The following is a 13,105-nucleotide window of genomic DNA, read 5'->3' as shown; positions in this document are numbered from 1 at the left end:
ATACCTAAACAAGCTCTGCTTCTATAGTTAGTTCCTCTTTTATCGTGCTATTACTATGAATTATATTTGTCGTTTCGTTGTATACTTTTTGTAATGTAACTATTAATTGTATCATGTTTTGCATGAGAAATACAAATAATTTGAATTTGAATTGAATGAGGTCCATATGCTTTGTTTTGTGATTTTCTTTTTCTTTGTCTCTTTCTATTTGGTGTACAGGTGGTCGTTGTGATTGCTGCTCTCTTTGCACCCGTCCTCGCATTAGGTAAGTTTATTGACTATTCTTTTATGTTTTGTAACGGTGATCTTAAAGTACCCACTAATGAAGGCATGTATAAACTATAAGAAGCACACATCACCCATTCCCACACATATACAGACAATTGACATCATTTTACAGGACCCCAAAGAAGAGCAGTTTTGTCATGTTAACAAAGTCGAGTGGGCTATCAAGCTGTTTACCATATTCGGTATGTTATGTACTTTTTATTTTGTTTTAATAGTTTTTCTATTGTGATTCGAAATATAAATACCATACCATTATCATACCATAACCTGACCGAAAAGTTATCCGACGGACTTGGTGTTCATTTCATTTCATTTCATTTAATTTCATTTAATTTCATTTATTTTCATTCTCCATAAAAACATTAAAATATGATATACAGATAAAGATCGATAACAAGAAAAATACGAAGGGAAGGAGCAAACAAAATTTTATGGGAATGTGGGGTTAACAAAAGAGGCAATTAGCCTTATGAACATCAACCCGTTAATTCCTTACAAGAGGGCACTAGCGCATCGACTTGGTTTCGAACCCTGGACCCCCCGGTTACGAGACCACTGCTCTACCACTGAGCCATCGCGCTTCCTCGGTATAGCTGGTCAAGGGGAATTACATGTCTGGTGCTTGCTCGAACTAGGCACATCAATCGTGCCAATAACTTACGATCTAACGAAGATAATGATTAGGCCAAAATGTGCTCCTATTTACAAAGTCAATGGTGGATCCAATGCAATGAAAACATAAAGGGCATGTTTGGTTTGGTTTGGTTTTATTTTCCGTATAAAAATTCAATACATACAAGAATACAATTTACAAATAATACAAATCAAGAATTAAAAAACGGCTGGAACGTCTAATTTAATATGCCCGTACTTGATACCCGCATGCATGTGCCTGCACCAGACAAATCATGTGCATCGACCCTGGGAATGTTTACAGCATTTAATAAATTTATCGTCATCCTTCATTACCCACTATCAATAATACTACCTTGATGTTACTTGACAATTTCTAAAGTTTGACACCGTATTAATATCATTATGTTGAACTACTCGAATACGAGTTAGCGGTTGTCTCGTGTATACATACAGGTAATACATACAAGTTTAGGATGTATATGTTTTCCCGTTATTTCATAATCTAGCTATGGTTTATTTCAATAAAATTGACAACAATGATAACTTTAGATTAACTTAGTATCCTCGACTGGGTGCGCGTAATCATGCAATTCAGTACTGGCAGAAAATGAAATGCATTAAATATTTTAAAATCGTGTGAATAATAGATATCGAGGCGGCGACATGTTTCCAGTTCTTTTGAAAATTGATGAATGCCAGATGCTTGTTGCCATGGATGTATACAGTTTGAAATTAACGATATAAAAATTGTGTTTACACTTTGCAAGCATGCAGGGATACAGAGAGTCCAAAGAAAATCATGGGAAGAGAGAGAGAGAGAGAGAGAGAGAGAGAGAGAGAAAGATAGATAGAGAGAGAGAGAGAGAGAGAGAGAGAGAGAGAGAGAGAGAGAGCGGGGATGAAGGATGGGAAATTAAAGCAAACGTAGGAAAAGTTAGATTTGTCATGAATTATCTTAAATGGAGGAATAAAGGAGAAGCCAGTAACAGAGTTGGACTCGGAAGCAGGGGTGTCGCCAAAGGGGAGGTGTGTGGGGGGGGGGTGCGACACCCCCCCCACCTGTAAGGATATTGTCTGTAAAATTGCGCTGCCGTCGGGAAAAAAAGAGAAAAGGGGGAGGGGAAAAAAGAGAGGGAAAGGGAAAGAAAAGAAAAAATAAAAGGAAAAGAGAAGAAAGAACGGAAAAGAAAGGAAAGAAAAAGAGAAAAAAGAAAAAGAGCGAGGAGAAGAAAGAAGGAAAAGAAAGAAAAGGGGGAAAAAAAGTAAAAGGGAAACAAAAGAAACGGGGTGAAAGAGAGGAGAGAGAGGAGAGGTAAGAGCCTGAGAGAGGAGGAGTGGGAGTAAGAGAGCGAAGGGGGTTGTTGGGTGGAGTCGTCTCGTCGAGGGAGCAAGAAAGACGCGGGTAAATATGTTGCTATGTCAGGTCAACTGTGTCGGTATTCTTGCTCGATCCTCTTGTACTATATCAATGCAGAAGTTTGAAGTCGATTAGATGAATATTGTCGGTCGGCCGACAACTTTTTTTCCCCTACGAACTGTGACTGTGAAATGACCATTTGCGCATATGCAAGTATACTATAGATAGTCCATAGGAAAAACAATTTAGCCTTCGGGTTTATAGGGTTAAATTAGTAGATAATGGACATTTAAGTTTGTCGGTAATTGGTCGCTAGTTTTGTCGGTTATCGTTGGCCTCTACACCCCCCCCCCCCCCCCCCCCCCTGAAAAAGGTCTAGCGACGCCCCTGCTCGGAAGACACAGAGACATACATAGAGAGGAAAGGAGAAGGAGAGAGAGAGAGAGAGAGAGAGAAAGCACGAGAGAGAGAGAAAGAGAAGGGGAGAAGAAGGGAAGTAAGAATAGAAAGAGATGGGGAAGGGAGAAGAAAGGGAGAGATTGATGGTGAGTACTGAGAGCTTAAATATCCTGATTACATGTAGGCATGATAGAGTAGAGAGGAGAATCTGACTCTGATCTAGATTATAGAGGGAGGGAGGAAGAGAGATGCATACCAAGACAGACACAGAGACACAGAGAGACAGAGAGAGAGAGAGAGAGAGAGAGAGAGAGAGAGAGGGAGAGAGAAGGGGGTAAAATATACAGTCAAATTTCTATTGGTAAATGTGAATTTGAGTGTACCGACGGGGGTGAGGGAAAATACTTGGGATGTCCTGGGAATATGTATCTGACATCCTTTCATGTCTATTTCATTTCTCAAATACCTTAAACTAAATTATCAATTAAAAGAATATTAATTTAAGGAAAGCGATCCACGATTGTCAGAGGGTTGGGGGGGGGGGGGAGAATTTACACTTAATGAAAGCACTATGTATTCTATGTTATTTTGTTGTAACGGAAGCCTCTGAACTCTTCACGGTAGGCCATGGGTTCAATATACAATATTTGAAAGGGGTATAGGAGTATAAATGCTATTTATAAGAGCATAATAATTACATCATTTCGGGAATCCCGCTGCGGTGGCCGGCTTCTGCTGTCTCCCATGCAGACAAAGAGTGGATTATGATGAAAACAATTCTGAACATGATGTTATTCCTTTAATTTTTAATCATCTTTCCATCTCTCTTCCCTCCCATAATTGGGGATGGTCGATTTGACAAAGTGACTGTGGATCCGTGTACGCGTAATCAAGCGCGTCTATGGTTGTCAATACTAAATTTTTAATCATCAAGATTCATATCATACAAAAAGGCGTATTTGTCGATGCATTTGTTGAAATAAAAAGTAATTTCTCCAACCCAATTGGATTCCAGGAAGGTCTTTTAACACCAGACAGTTGAACGTACTTTCCATTGCTAATAATAGCATAGTAACAACATCATAATAAGGAAACAACTGTGATAATTTCCCAGCTTTTAATGAGACCAGCAATCAACAAACCGTTCGTTAATGGTGCGTGAACAAATAAAATGGCAAAACTCTTTACAATACAATATGGAACAGGAGTAACAGCCTTCATTTTAGATTTCATATTAAGTCTAATCATCTAATAAGCTGTAGAGGGCATATGTATCATTTAATCTGACATGTTCGGCGTTTGAATAATTAATGCAGAGTTAAAAGAGGGCGGAGTCTAACCCTTTGTCCGCTCGTACGATAGGCCAAATTACTCTTTCCCCAATAGAAACATAGAATCTAAAAGCAATACATGGATAAAGGGTATGGGTGATATTATATATCAGTGATCATCAGCGATTCTTATTTATGTTTTCTTATTGATCCCCAAAAAGTACTTTTTGATATTATCATCCGTACCAGGAAAAAAGGGATGTTATCACAACAACACCGAGTGACATTTTGACTTGGCATACAGTATGAAGATAAAAGGCAAATCAAGCAAGAAGTTTTTGTTTAGGACTTGCCATCGTCAATAATGCATGTAGTTCAAATAGGCATATTTCATAGACTGATGTGGACGAAAGTAAAAAGCGACGCCCCCTCCCCACCCCACCTCGACACACACACACACCCACATACACACACACACACCAAATCTTTCCTTTCGTCCGCCTTTTAAAATGACATTCTGTCAATATGAAAGAGAAAGAAAGAAAAGTGGTCAAAAATACAATTTTCTTTAACCCCTTGTTTTTATCAATAAGTGCATGCAATTCTTATTCCACTTGAGAGGACATCTCTTTCGCTCTCCTATCCCTCCCCAATACAAAATAATCTTTTTAATCTGAATTAATACACTAATTTGGAAAGATGTTTATTGAAAAAATTGATATAACTTAAATGTAAAATACCCACATCCCACCGTTCTGGCGGCTAATAGGCTGAAAGTGATTGATGAGTCTAAAAGCCTTGTATATATAATTTGCAAATATTATCTTCTTTCATCGACGTCGCCCAATCATTCCGGTCGAGGCAACATTTCTTGGAAAATTAGAAATAACAATAGTTTAATACTTGATGAGCGGGTATTTATCTGTTTTCATCGTTTACCTCATTCTAGATCTATCGAGGCCAAAAATACTAATGGATTGGATTTATATATTGTGAGCAATATACTAGACTTTAAAGTGAACTGGTAAAATTGTTGAAGGTCGATGAGAAAAACTGCCTAATTTTGTTTCTCCAATACATTGCCTAAATCCAATTTTGATGATATATATATTTTGTATTTACCAAAACTATGGATAATCAGAGTACGGCTTGAAAATATGCCCCCTTTCTGAAGGTTTCAAAATAGTCATAAGCAAAATAAAATAATCATAAAATAGTCGTTATTATTAATTTTTGTTGTTGCTGTTGTTCATAAACTAAAACTGTTGTTCTGAGAATATTAAACAGTCTGCATCTCTTTATTCATGCAAAGTCTTGATTAATTTTATTTTCAATATCCAAATATTCATACAAATTGTATGGGTCTTAACAATTTTATTAAATCGTTTGTTTTTATAAATCACTTTGAGATGACCAATTCTTAAACAAAACGAATTGAACACTTACTTTACCTGCACACACCCACATACACATACTTGCAATTTTCCTTGCTTTTTTTTTCTTTCTTCCAACTTTTTATTCAGATATCTTTTGAAGAAAAAAAAATCTTTATACACACTGTACGTGACACTCCATTTTCCGACCTAACCCTCCTCCACCCCCCCCCCCCCCCTTTCCCGGCTGCTATCGACTCAAGCACTCATGCTTATGAAAGTAGGCCTCTGCGTGTATCTTTATTCTTTCATTTACTTCCAAACTTTCAAGTTTTCAATGATATCTATGTATTTTTATTCGTATTCAGTCGTCAGTCGTCATATTTTATGTTCATCAATTATATCATATATTGTAAGTATTGTTTAAATATTTTTGAAGAAATTTGTTTTCCTTCAATAAATGCAGAACCATCTGCTAAAAAACTTCCGGATTTGTGGGTGTGGGATGTGGTCGTCAGAGGCGGCGATTTTGTTGTTGTCATGACGGAAAGGGGGGGGGGGTAGTAGCATTTAAGGAATAGCGACCGAGTGGGATCTGTTTTTGTAATTGGACAAATTGTTTGGGAATGGGTTATAAGTTTAGTGACATCCTATTATGAGAAAAAACGGTCAAATACCTTTCAAACATTGGTTATTTTCAATCTAGTCATTCATTACATTAATTTGTCAGTTAACAAATCTATGCTCGCCACCTATTATGACATATCTCTTTTTTTTTGTTTTTTAGGAACCTGCTCAGAGTCAAGCCAGTGTACCCCTGAAGGATCTTGTATGGAAACAACCTGCAACTGTGATAACGCAACGTTAACGTTAAACATGAACGCCCCCTGTTCTGGTACGTATGTATTCCATTCAACTCTCCTAAATTATTTAGAGTACCGAAGTACCAACGTCATATTCGCCCACCGTCCAGGGGGTCTTGCATAAAAGATGCGATTAAACGCAACTTTAAAAAAAAAAATCAAACGCAACTTCCAAATACTCAATTTTGATTGACTGAAAATCAAGTTCCGTTCGATGTTTATAGTTGCGTTTAATCGCATCTTTTAATTTTATGCAAGAATCCCCAGGTTACTGGTTCTAAACAACAGAGCCTGCGTATAAGGTTCACCGCGAAATCATTCAAGCAACGGGCTGGAGCAGCGCAAAGTCAGTGGTCGGGGCTGGTGTGATTATCACGCCATTGTTTAGTACAAAGTTGTTTGGAACAAGCAACCATGACAACGTGGCCAGTATGGCGTCACATTTCGGTACTCTATACTCCTCAATGACTTCACAGAAAATGATATTATTATTAGTAGTAGTTGAAACTATTGTTGAAGGAAGATATAACCAATAACAATTAATGCATGTACCGTGTATCATATTTTGTAGGTCATCTGTGCTCAGAATGCTCATCAGTCCTGATTACATTTAGGCTTTTTAAATTACAACCGTTTATGTTTATGTCATATGATTATTTTTCTGTCATCGTGAATATCATTAATAAAATTTGGTAAAAGGAAACTGAAATTAGTTTGGGATATTATTCGTATAAACATGATGTTTATAAACAGTATGGAATGATACTTGATATTTAAACCTCTTGATATGAATAGAGTGACGACGATCACTGGTGTACTAGTGGAGGCGCGTTGGAGCTGCAAAAAATAATGAAAGAAAAAAAAGAAAGGGATCCTTTTCCTGCTTCCTTTCTACTCCTGCCTTTTGTATGACTTAATATTTTGGGCATCCCGGGTTGACGACGAAAAAATGATAATGTGTTTGTTAATTTTATTTTTATCCCCCCCCCCCCCTTGTCTTGTCTTTATTTGTTTAGCTGTACTCTTTTTTGCTTTCTTGTCTCTATTTTCTTCTTAACGTTCCCAGTCCAAGCTTTGCTGCTCGGTTTTCGCCTCCTATTTATTTTGATATTACTGTAATCAATATGCATACCATATATTGTTAGGCTAATAAGAAGTAAATAATTAAGAAATTAGAATACAAAATATAAAAAGTATCAAAAGTAAGATACGGAGAGCATTTTTGTGCAATATATTGATAACTTCGATTCTTTATCTCACTTCCATAACCTAACCTAACAGTTATAGAATTAATCCCTTTCCAATAAAACAAGGAATTCTGATATACCACAGTGATACTGGTCGATATCGTTTCGTTAGCAACGGGTGAGGGGGCCGGGGATGTCCATTTTAATTGTCGCCTGTGCTCACGATATGTATAATGATAACTGTTTACGCAATCTTCGTCATTGTTTCTATGAGACGTTACACATTATCAAGATCTTGGGGATTGGTCAATAAATGCATACCATAAATGTCAAGGAATTGTAATAATATTTGTCGTTAAAGAAAAGTATATGATCGTTTGGTTTATGGCACTCTCTTGAGCCGGGAAAATAGGTTTTTCATTTCAACGGCAAACAAAATTTAGATCAGTTGAACAGAAATTGCCAACAGAGACTGGTATCATTCTTTCCAATATTTCATCAAAGATTATCACATGTCATTACGATCATAATAATCATTACAAATGCTTATAATTAACCGCATGTTTTGATGCGAAATAATCACCACTTTCAGCAGGAGAGCCCCTGTGTTCACTCTGTATATAAAAAGTGTAACCCTGTTCCTGTATGAATCCCTGTTTTATTTAACGCATTTACCATCCATTACGAAACATAAGACAGTTTAAAACATAAAACATCTATTTTTAGCATTTTCTCAATCTCAAACCAAAAGTTCCATTTTGGCGTTTAAAGAAGACTCGAGGATTTGCTCCCTCCAATGCATCCCCTAAAAATATGCCCCCTTTCTGAAGGTTTCAAAATAGTCATAAGCAAAATAAAATAATCATTAACAAACAAAAAAATCGTTAGTATATAAGTACCACCGGAAGAAGTTGAGCATCAACGTTTTAGAAACAGTGCTTTCCTTCAACGTTCTTTTGCCCGGAGTTCATCTTATGCTACTGCAAAAAAAAAAAATCGGTCTCTAATTACTACATCACATGTCTCTTGCCCAGAGTGGATGCTTTTTGTTAGCCTTTCCCAATCTAATTGAAGAACCGTTTGAAAGATGTCATTCCTCTTACAGTCGAGTCTGATGGAGAGACAGTGACCTTTTGTTGAGTAAACGTGAATTTAAATTCTAAACGGTAACAGGAAATCATAGATGCGGCTGTAAGAATCGCAAACAGAGAAAGTCAAATTTACTCAGCTGTCATCTGTCTCAGACAATTTACCGCCGACAGGAGGAGAGGAAACCGAATAAGCGTCTGAGATGGGCCGCCATTTTGGATTATTACAGAAGTGGGAACACTCAAAGAAGGACCCTGGGAGCGGTTTGTTAGGGGGGATTTGCTGAGTGTTACTCACGTTCGGAGGGGGTACCTAACGTGTATTACGTGTATTTCCCGACATGAGATTGGTTGTGAACATGACACCACATGATTTGATTTCTAACTCGTTCTTTATTTGTATCAATATCTATGTCTGATTATAATCCTTAGAATGTAACATCACATCCCTGCTGGCTGAGCCCTGTTGCTGTGACTTTACGCCCTTCTGCATCGTGAAACAAAACGTGAGTGCACATTTTGTTCCCTTTCTTATTTTTCTTTTTTTCTCTTTTGAGGGGCATTTTTTTGTTCTCAAGTCAATTTAAAATTTAGTATTACCTTATACATGTTATAAAAAAAGTAAGAGGAAAATCTGCAATCTTAATATTATTCGGTCAAAATTTGCCAAGCACGAGGTTATCAAATCATGTATCCCACCAAGTTTGGGCATTTTCTTTACTCAACTACAGTATCATATTGTCCAGTTAGGGTAAGATATAATGTAGTAAATTTAAATGGGAAAAAAATATTAACCAAATTGAGTTTTTTTTTTTTAATGCCCAAAGCTGGGTGAAAGTATGATATCACTCAGTATTTTGAAGAGTGTGGGGAGAAAATGGAAATCAAAATTTAAAATGTACAATTCAACTTTTTATTCTTATTTTTTCAATTTTGAAAACTGAGACCCCCAAATTGACATGACATTAAAATTGTATGGGCAGGATTGGCGACGACATGTTTCCACACTCCTTTATTAATTTCATTTCAAGGTTATTCGTCCTTTTGTCAATTCGTATCATTCTCGTCAATACTGAACATTCAAGGTGAGAAAGAAATGTGTATTTGTACATGCCTAGATCACACGATGTGCATGATGAAAATGCGAATGAGGAAGAATTAATGGCGATGAAGATGCAATATGCAATCAACTTTAAGTCTATAAGAAATCCTTCAAAAATAGAACCAGCGAATTTGAACACAGTTGCCGAAATGACGACGAAGAGAGTAAGAGAGGGGAACAAAGGAAGGGAGGAAAAAGAGGGAGAGGGAGAAAGGGAAAGAGAGAGAGAGAAAGTGAGAGAGGGTGAGAGAGTGGATGCGCTATTGCTCAGTGGTATCGCAGGGGTCTCGTAGGGAGTTCCTGGGATCGAAACAAAGACAGTGTGCTAATGCTCTTAAAGGCATCTTAAGGCATTTTGACTAATTCCCCGGATATTAAGGACGGCATTTGTTCGCTCTTGAAACGCCGAACATACCGCGGTGTGTGCAGCTGAATATACAATGGCGTCTTATTTTGTTTACAAGCGACAGATTCCTTTATTTTTGTATCGCTGCATTTGTCATCAAAATAAAACCATGCGCGGGGTTTAGAGTGAGGCAATAGACTAAACATTTAGCCTGACGGTAGTGAAGTAAGAGAAAGAACTCAAGGTAAGATGAAAACACAGGCACTGAAAACGTGTGAGATGTCATGGGACATCGTCTGCTTGTGCAAATCATGTCCATACTGTGATCTCACACATCACAGCAGCGTTCGGAGAGCTCTTCAGTTGCTATGCCGGGGCTGCGTATAAGCGTTTTGTAATTTATAATAATCATTACTTCGAATTTTTCCAAGCATTGAATTTTGATAACCTTGTCGAATCAGAGTTTCAACTTTGCAGTAATGAAAATAAAGTTAGTTTTTAAAATCAATGAATATCTACTTTAAGTTAAGATTTTTATCTACCTTCTCTTGACATTACTCGAAGTTATTTCGCTTATATTTTCAAAATTCGAATCGATTGCTCAAGGAATTTTTTTAAATGCTGATTCGGAAATTATTACACAGTGATTCTTGCACCTGCAGTGAGAACCAAAACATTAAAATATTGTTCATTGGTTTCAAAGATTCAATCTTATCATTTGTCAAATTACTTCAAACTTCCAACAATTTGTTTCTTTGATCTACTCTCATATAATACAGTTTGTGGATTTGGCATGCATCAGTTTTGCCTGATCAAGTGTTTTAAGTTGTTAAGATCCGAAAAACTTGCCTAGAATTTGACTGGCATGCACGATGCATACAGTTATAATTCAGAAGCATGCGATCTTTTACACTGATGTGCGATTTCCGCTCCGTCCCTGAATGACGACGAGACGATCGTGTAGTAATTAAGTTACCAAGAATATAATTAATTAAATGACACAAACACACACGCGGTTATTCTTATGCAAATCGTGAAACCTGTGATGATGACAATTAAAGGATCACCGAATCTCTCATACAATTAAAACTAAAGTCTATTGAGACCAAAAGATGAGGGGAGAGCAAGATTGTACGGGCAGGATGGTGATATTTCTCTACCATTAAATTATGAAGTTGACAGTATTAATTCATGTTTAATTCTCATTTGGTGTCAGAAAAGTTCTTATATTTTCACAAGTATTGGATATAATGAAATCTATTGAATCATTAATAATTTATGGTTTAAAAAAGTGAAATTGGTTCTTAAAAACCATACTTCAGCAAAACTCATACATTTCAGGTTATCCTCAATCACCCTATAAAAAACACCTATCTCATTATAACCTTAAGTTTGTTCATTAATATCACTGCCATTTTATTGTGTACTCATTTAACTCTCCAACCCGTCTCTCTTTTCATTATGTATTCATGAGGGAATCCATCTCACTAGTATCGCCATTCATTAAGCTACTCTTTTCTTAACCTTGTCATTATGCGTTCATTCACGCATCGATCTCACCATCTCGTCATTATTAGACCACCAGTCTCTCTCCTTCCCCCTCCCCTCTTTCGCTCTCTCTTCCTCAAACCCACACACACACGCACACACGCTCACGAACGCACACACGCACAAACTATCTCTCTTTTGCCCTCTCCTCTCTCTCTGTCTGTCTGCCCCCTCTCCCTCTCTATCTCTCTCTCTATCCCCTCTCTCCCTCTCTTTCTCCCTCAAACCCACATACACACACGTACACACGCACACACGCACAAACTCTCCCTCTTTTGCCCTCCCCTCTCTCTCCGTCTGTCTGCCCCCTCTCCCTCTCTATCTCTCTCTCTCTATCCCTCTCTCTATCTCTCTCTCACACACACACTCTATTTGTCTGTCTGTCTTTTTGTCTGTCTGTCACTCCCTCTCTGTCTCTTTCTCTCTCTCTCTCTCCCCCCCCCCCCCCCCCCTCTCTCTCTCTCTCTCTCTCTCTCTCTCTCTCTCTCTCCATTCATTGAACTTATCAATCAACCTGATCCTCACAGCTATTGTGACTGAGTTTCATTATGAGTCGCGTTAACTGATGGGTCTTTTTGAATGAACTAATCACGGATGTCCTTGGCTGGCTTGTCTCTTTCAGAACCATGACCGTAAGCTGTCAAACCATCCAACTTGCCATACACGTTCCATTTTAATATGTTCTATACATACAAAATGTGGTTATAACATCAATAACTGTCAAATAACGAGAAATAACGAGAAAGGGCAGATTGAGAAAAAGAAAGTGGAAATTCAGACAGATATCAGAGGTGAACAGTATAAGGGTCTAAGAGAGCAACCAAGAAATAGAGAGTGGGAGAGAAGAGAACGAGATGGAACAACAACAAACAACAAAAAGGGTAAAAAAAATTTTTTTTTAAAACAACATTACATTACAAAATCAGAGCAACAGAAGTTTGGAGGGGGAGTAATATCCAGGGGCGGCGATTCCTTTTCATGACCTGGGGGGGGGGGACGAAATGCAAGATTTTCTACAATATTTACTTGTATATTTTGGAGGATATTATTCGAGGGAGCTTAGCGACCGAGCGAGAAGATTTTTGCATTTGTATTAGTCCAAACGCTGCACTCTGTGGGCCCTCCAGAGCCTAAAAGTATGTTTCAGTCTTTTCCGGGGGAGACAATCTCCCCGTAACAAATTGAGGGGGGAAGTCCCCCCCCCCCCCTTGGGATCGCCGCCCCTGGTCATACCACACCACCCTATTCCAAGTGAGCCAGAATATTCTTATGAGCCGTTCATTTGTGTTCTTTTCAGTATTGAGGTTTGGAAACGTCTACTGCTGATGTTTTAATTACTCGTAACATATTTTGACAGAGTAATAACAGGGAGATCCTATAGACCGAACGCCCGCGAGACCGAAGATTGATGAATAGTGATGAAAACGTTTGTCCACGAGACTGAAATCATTAAAAAAAATTACCGTGTTTTGATTTCTATGAACTTTCTACACAATATGTTCCAATTCATAGGTGTTAGATTCCCAAGGTTTTTATTTTCTCAAGTATATTTAATATGTTAATTTGAAGTGATATCTTAAAAACAATATAATAATAATGTTCAATTCTTATATAGCGCATATTACAAAATTGTCTCTATGCGCTTAG

The 13,105-nt window shown here is 37.6% G+C and overlaps 1 protein-coding gene across 1 annotated transcript in view; it reads left to right on the top strand.

The window, feature by feature from the left end:
• LOC100893564 (adhesion G protein-coupled receptor B1) overlaps window positions 1-13,105 on the top strand; it is a 41,263-nt gene that overhangs the window by 8,114 nt on the left and 20,044 nt on the right. Inside the window, exons 2-4 of the mRNA XM_030986061.1 lie at window positions 220-265; window positions 6,112-6,219; window positions 8,895-8,968. Coding sequence (XP_030841921.1) covers window positions 220-265; window positions 6,112-6,219; window positions 8,895-8,968 — 228 coding nt within the window. The remainder of the gene's footprint in view (window positions 1-219; window positions 266-6,111; window positions 6,220-8,894; window positions 8,969-13,105) is intronic.

This window comes from Strongylocentrotus purpuratus, unplaced genomic scaffold, assembly GCF_000002235.5.
Source record: "Strongylocentrotus purpuratus isolate Spur 01 unplaced genomic scaffold, Spur_5.0 spur5_scaffold_15, whole genome shotgun sequence".
In the NCBI taxonomy this organism is placed as follows: Eukaryota; Metazoa; Echinodermata; class Echinoidea; order Camarodonta; family Strongylocentrotidae; genus Strongylocentrotus; species Strongylocentrotus purpuratus.
Note: the sequence above shows the minus strand (reverse complement) of the source record. Positions and strands in the feature narration are given on the sequence as shown.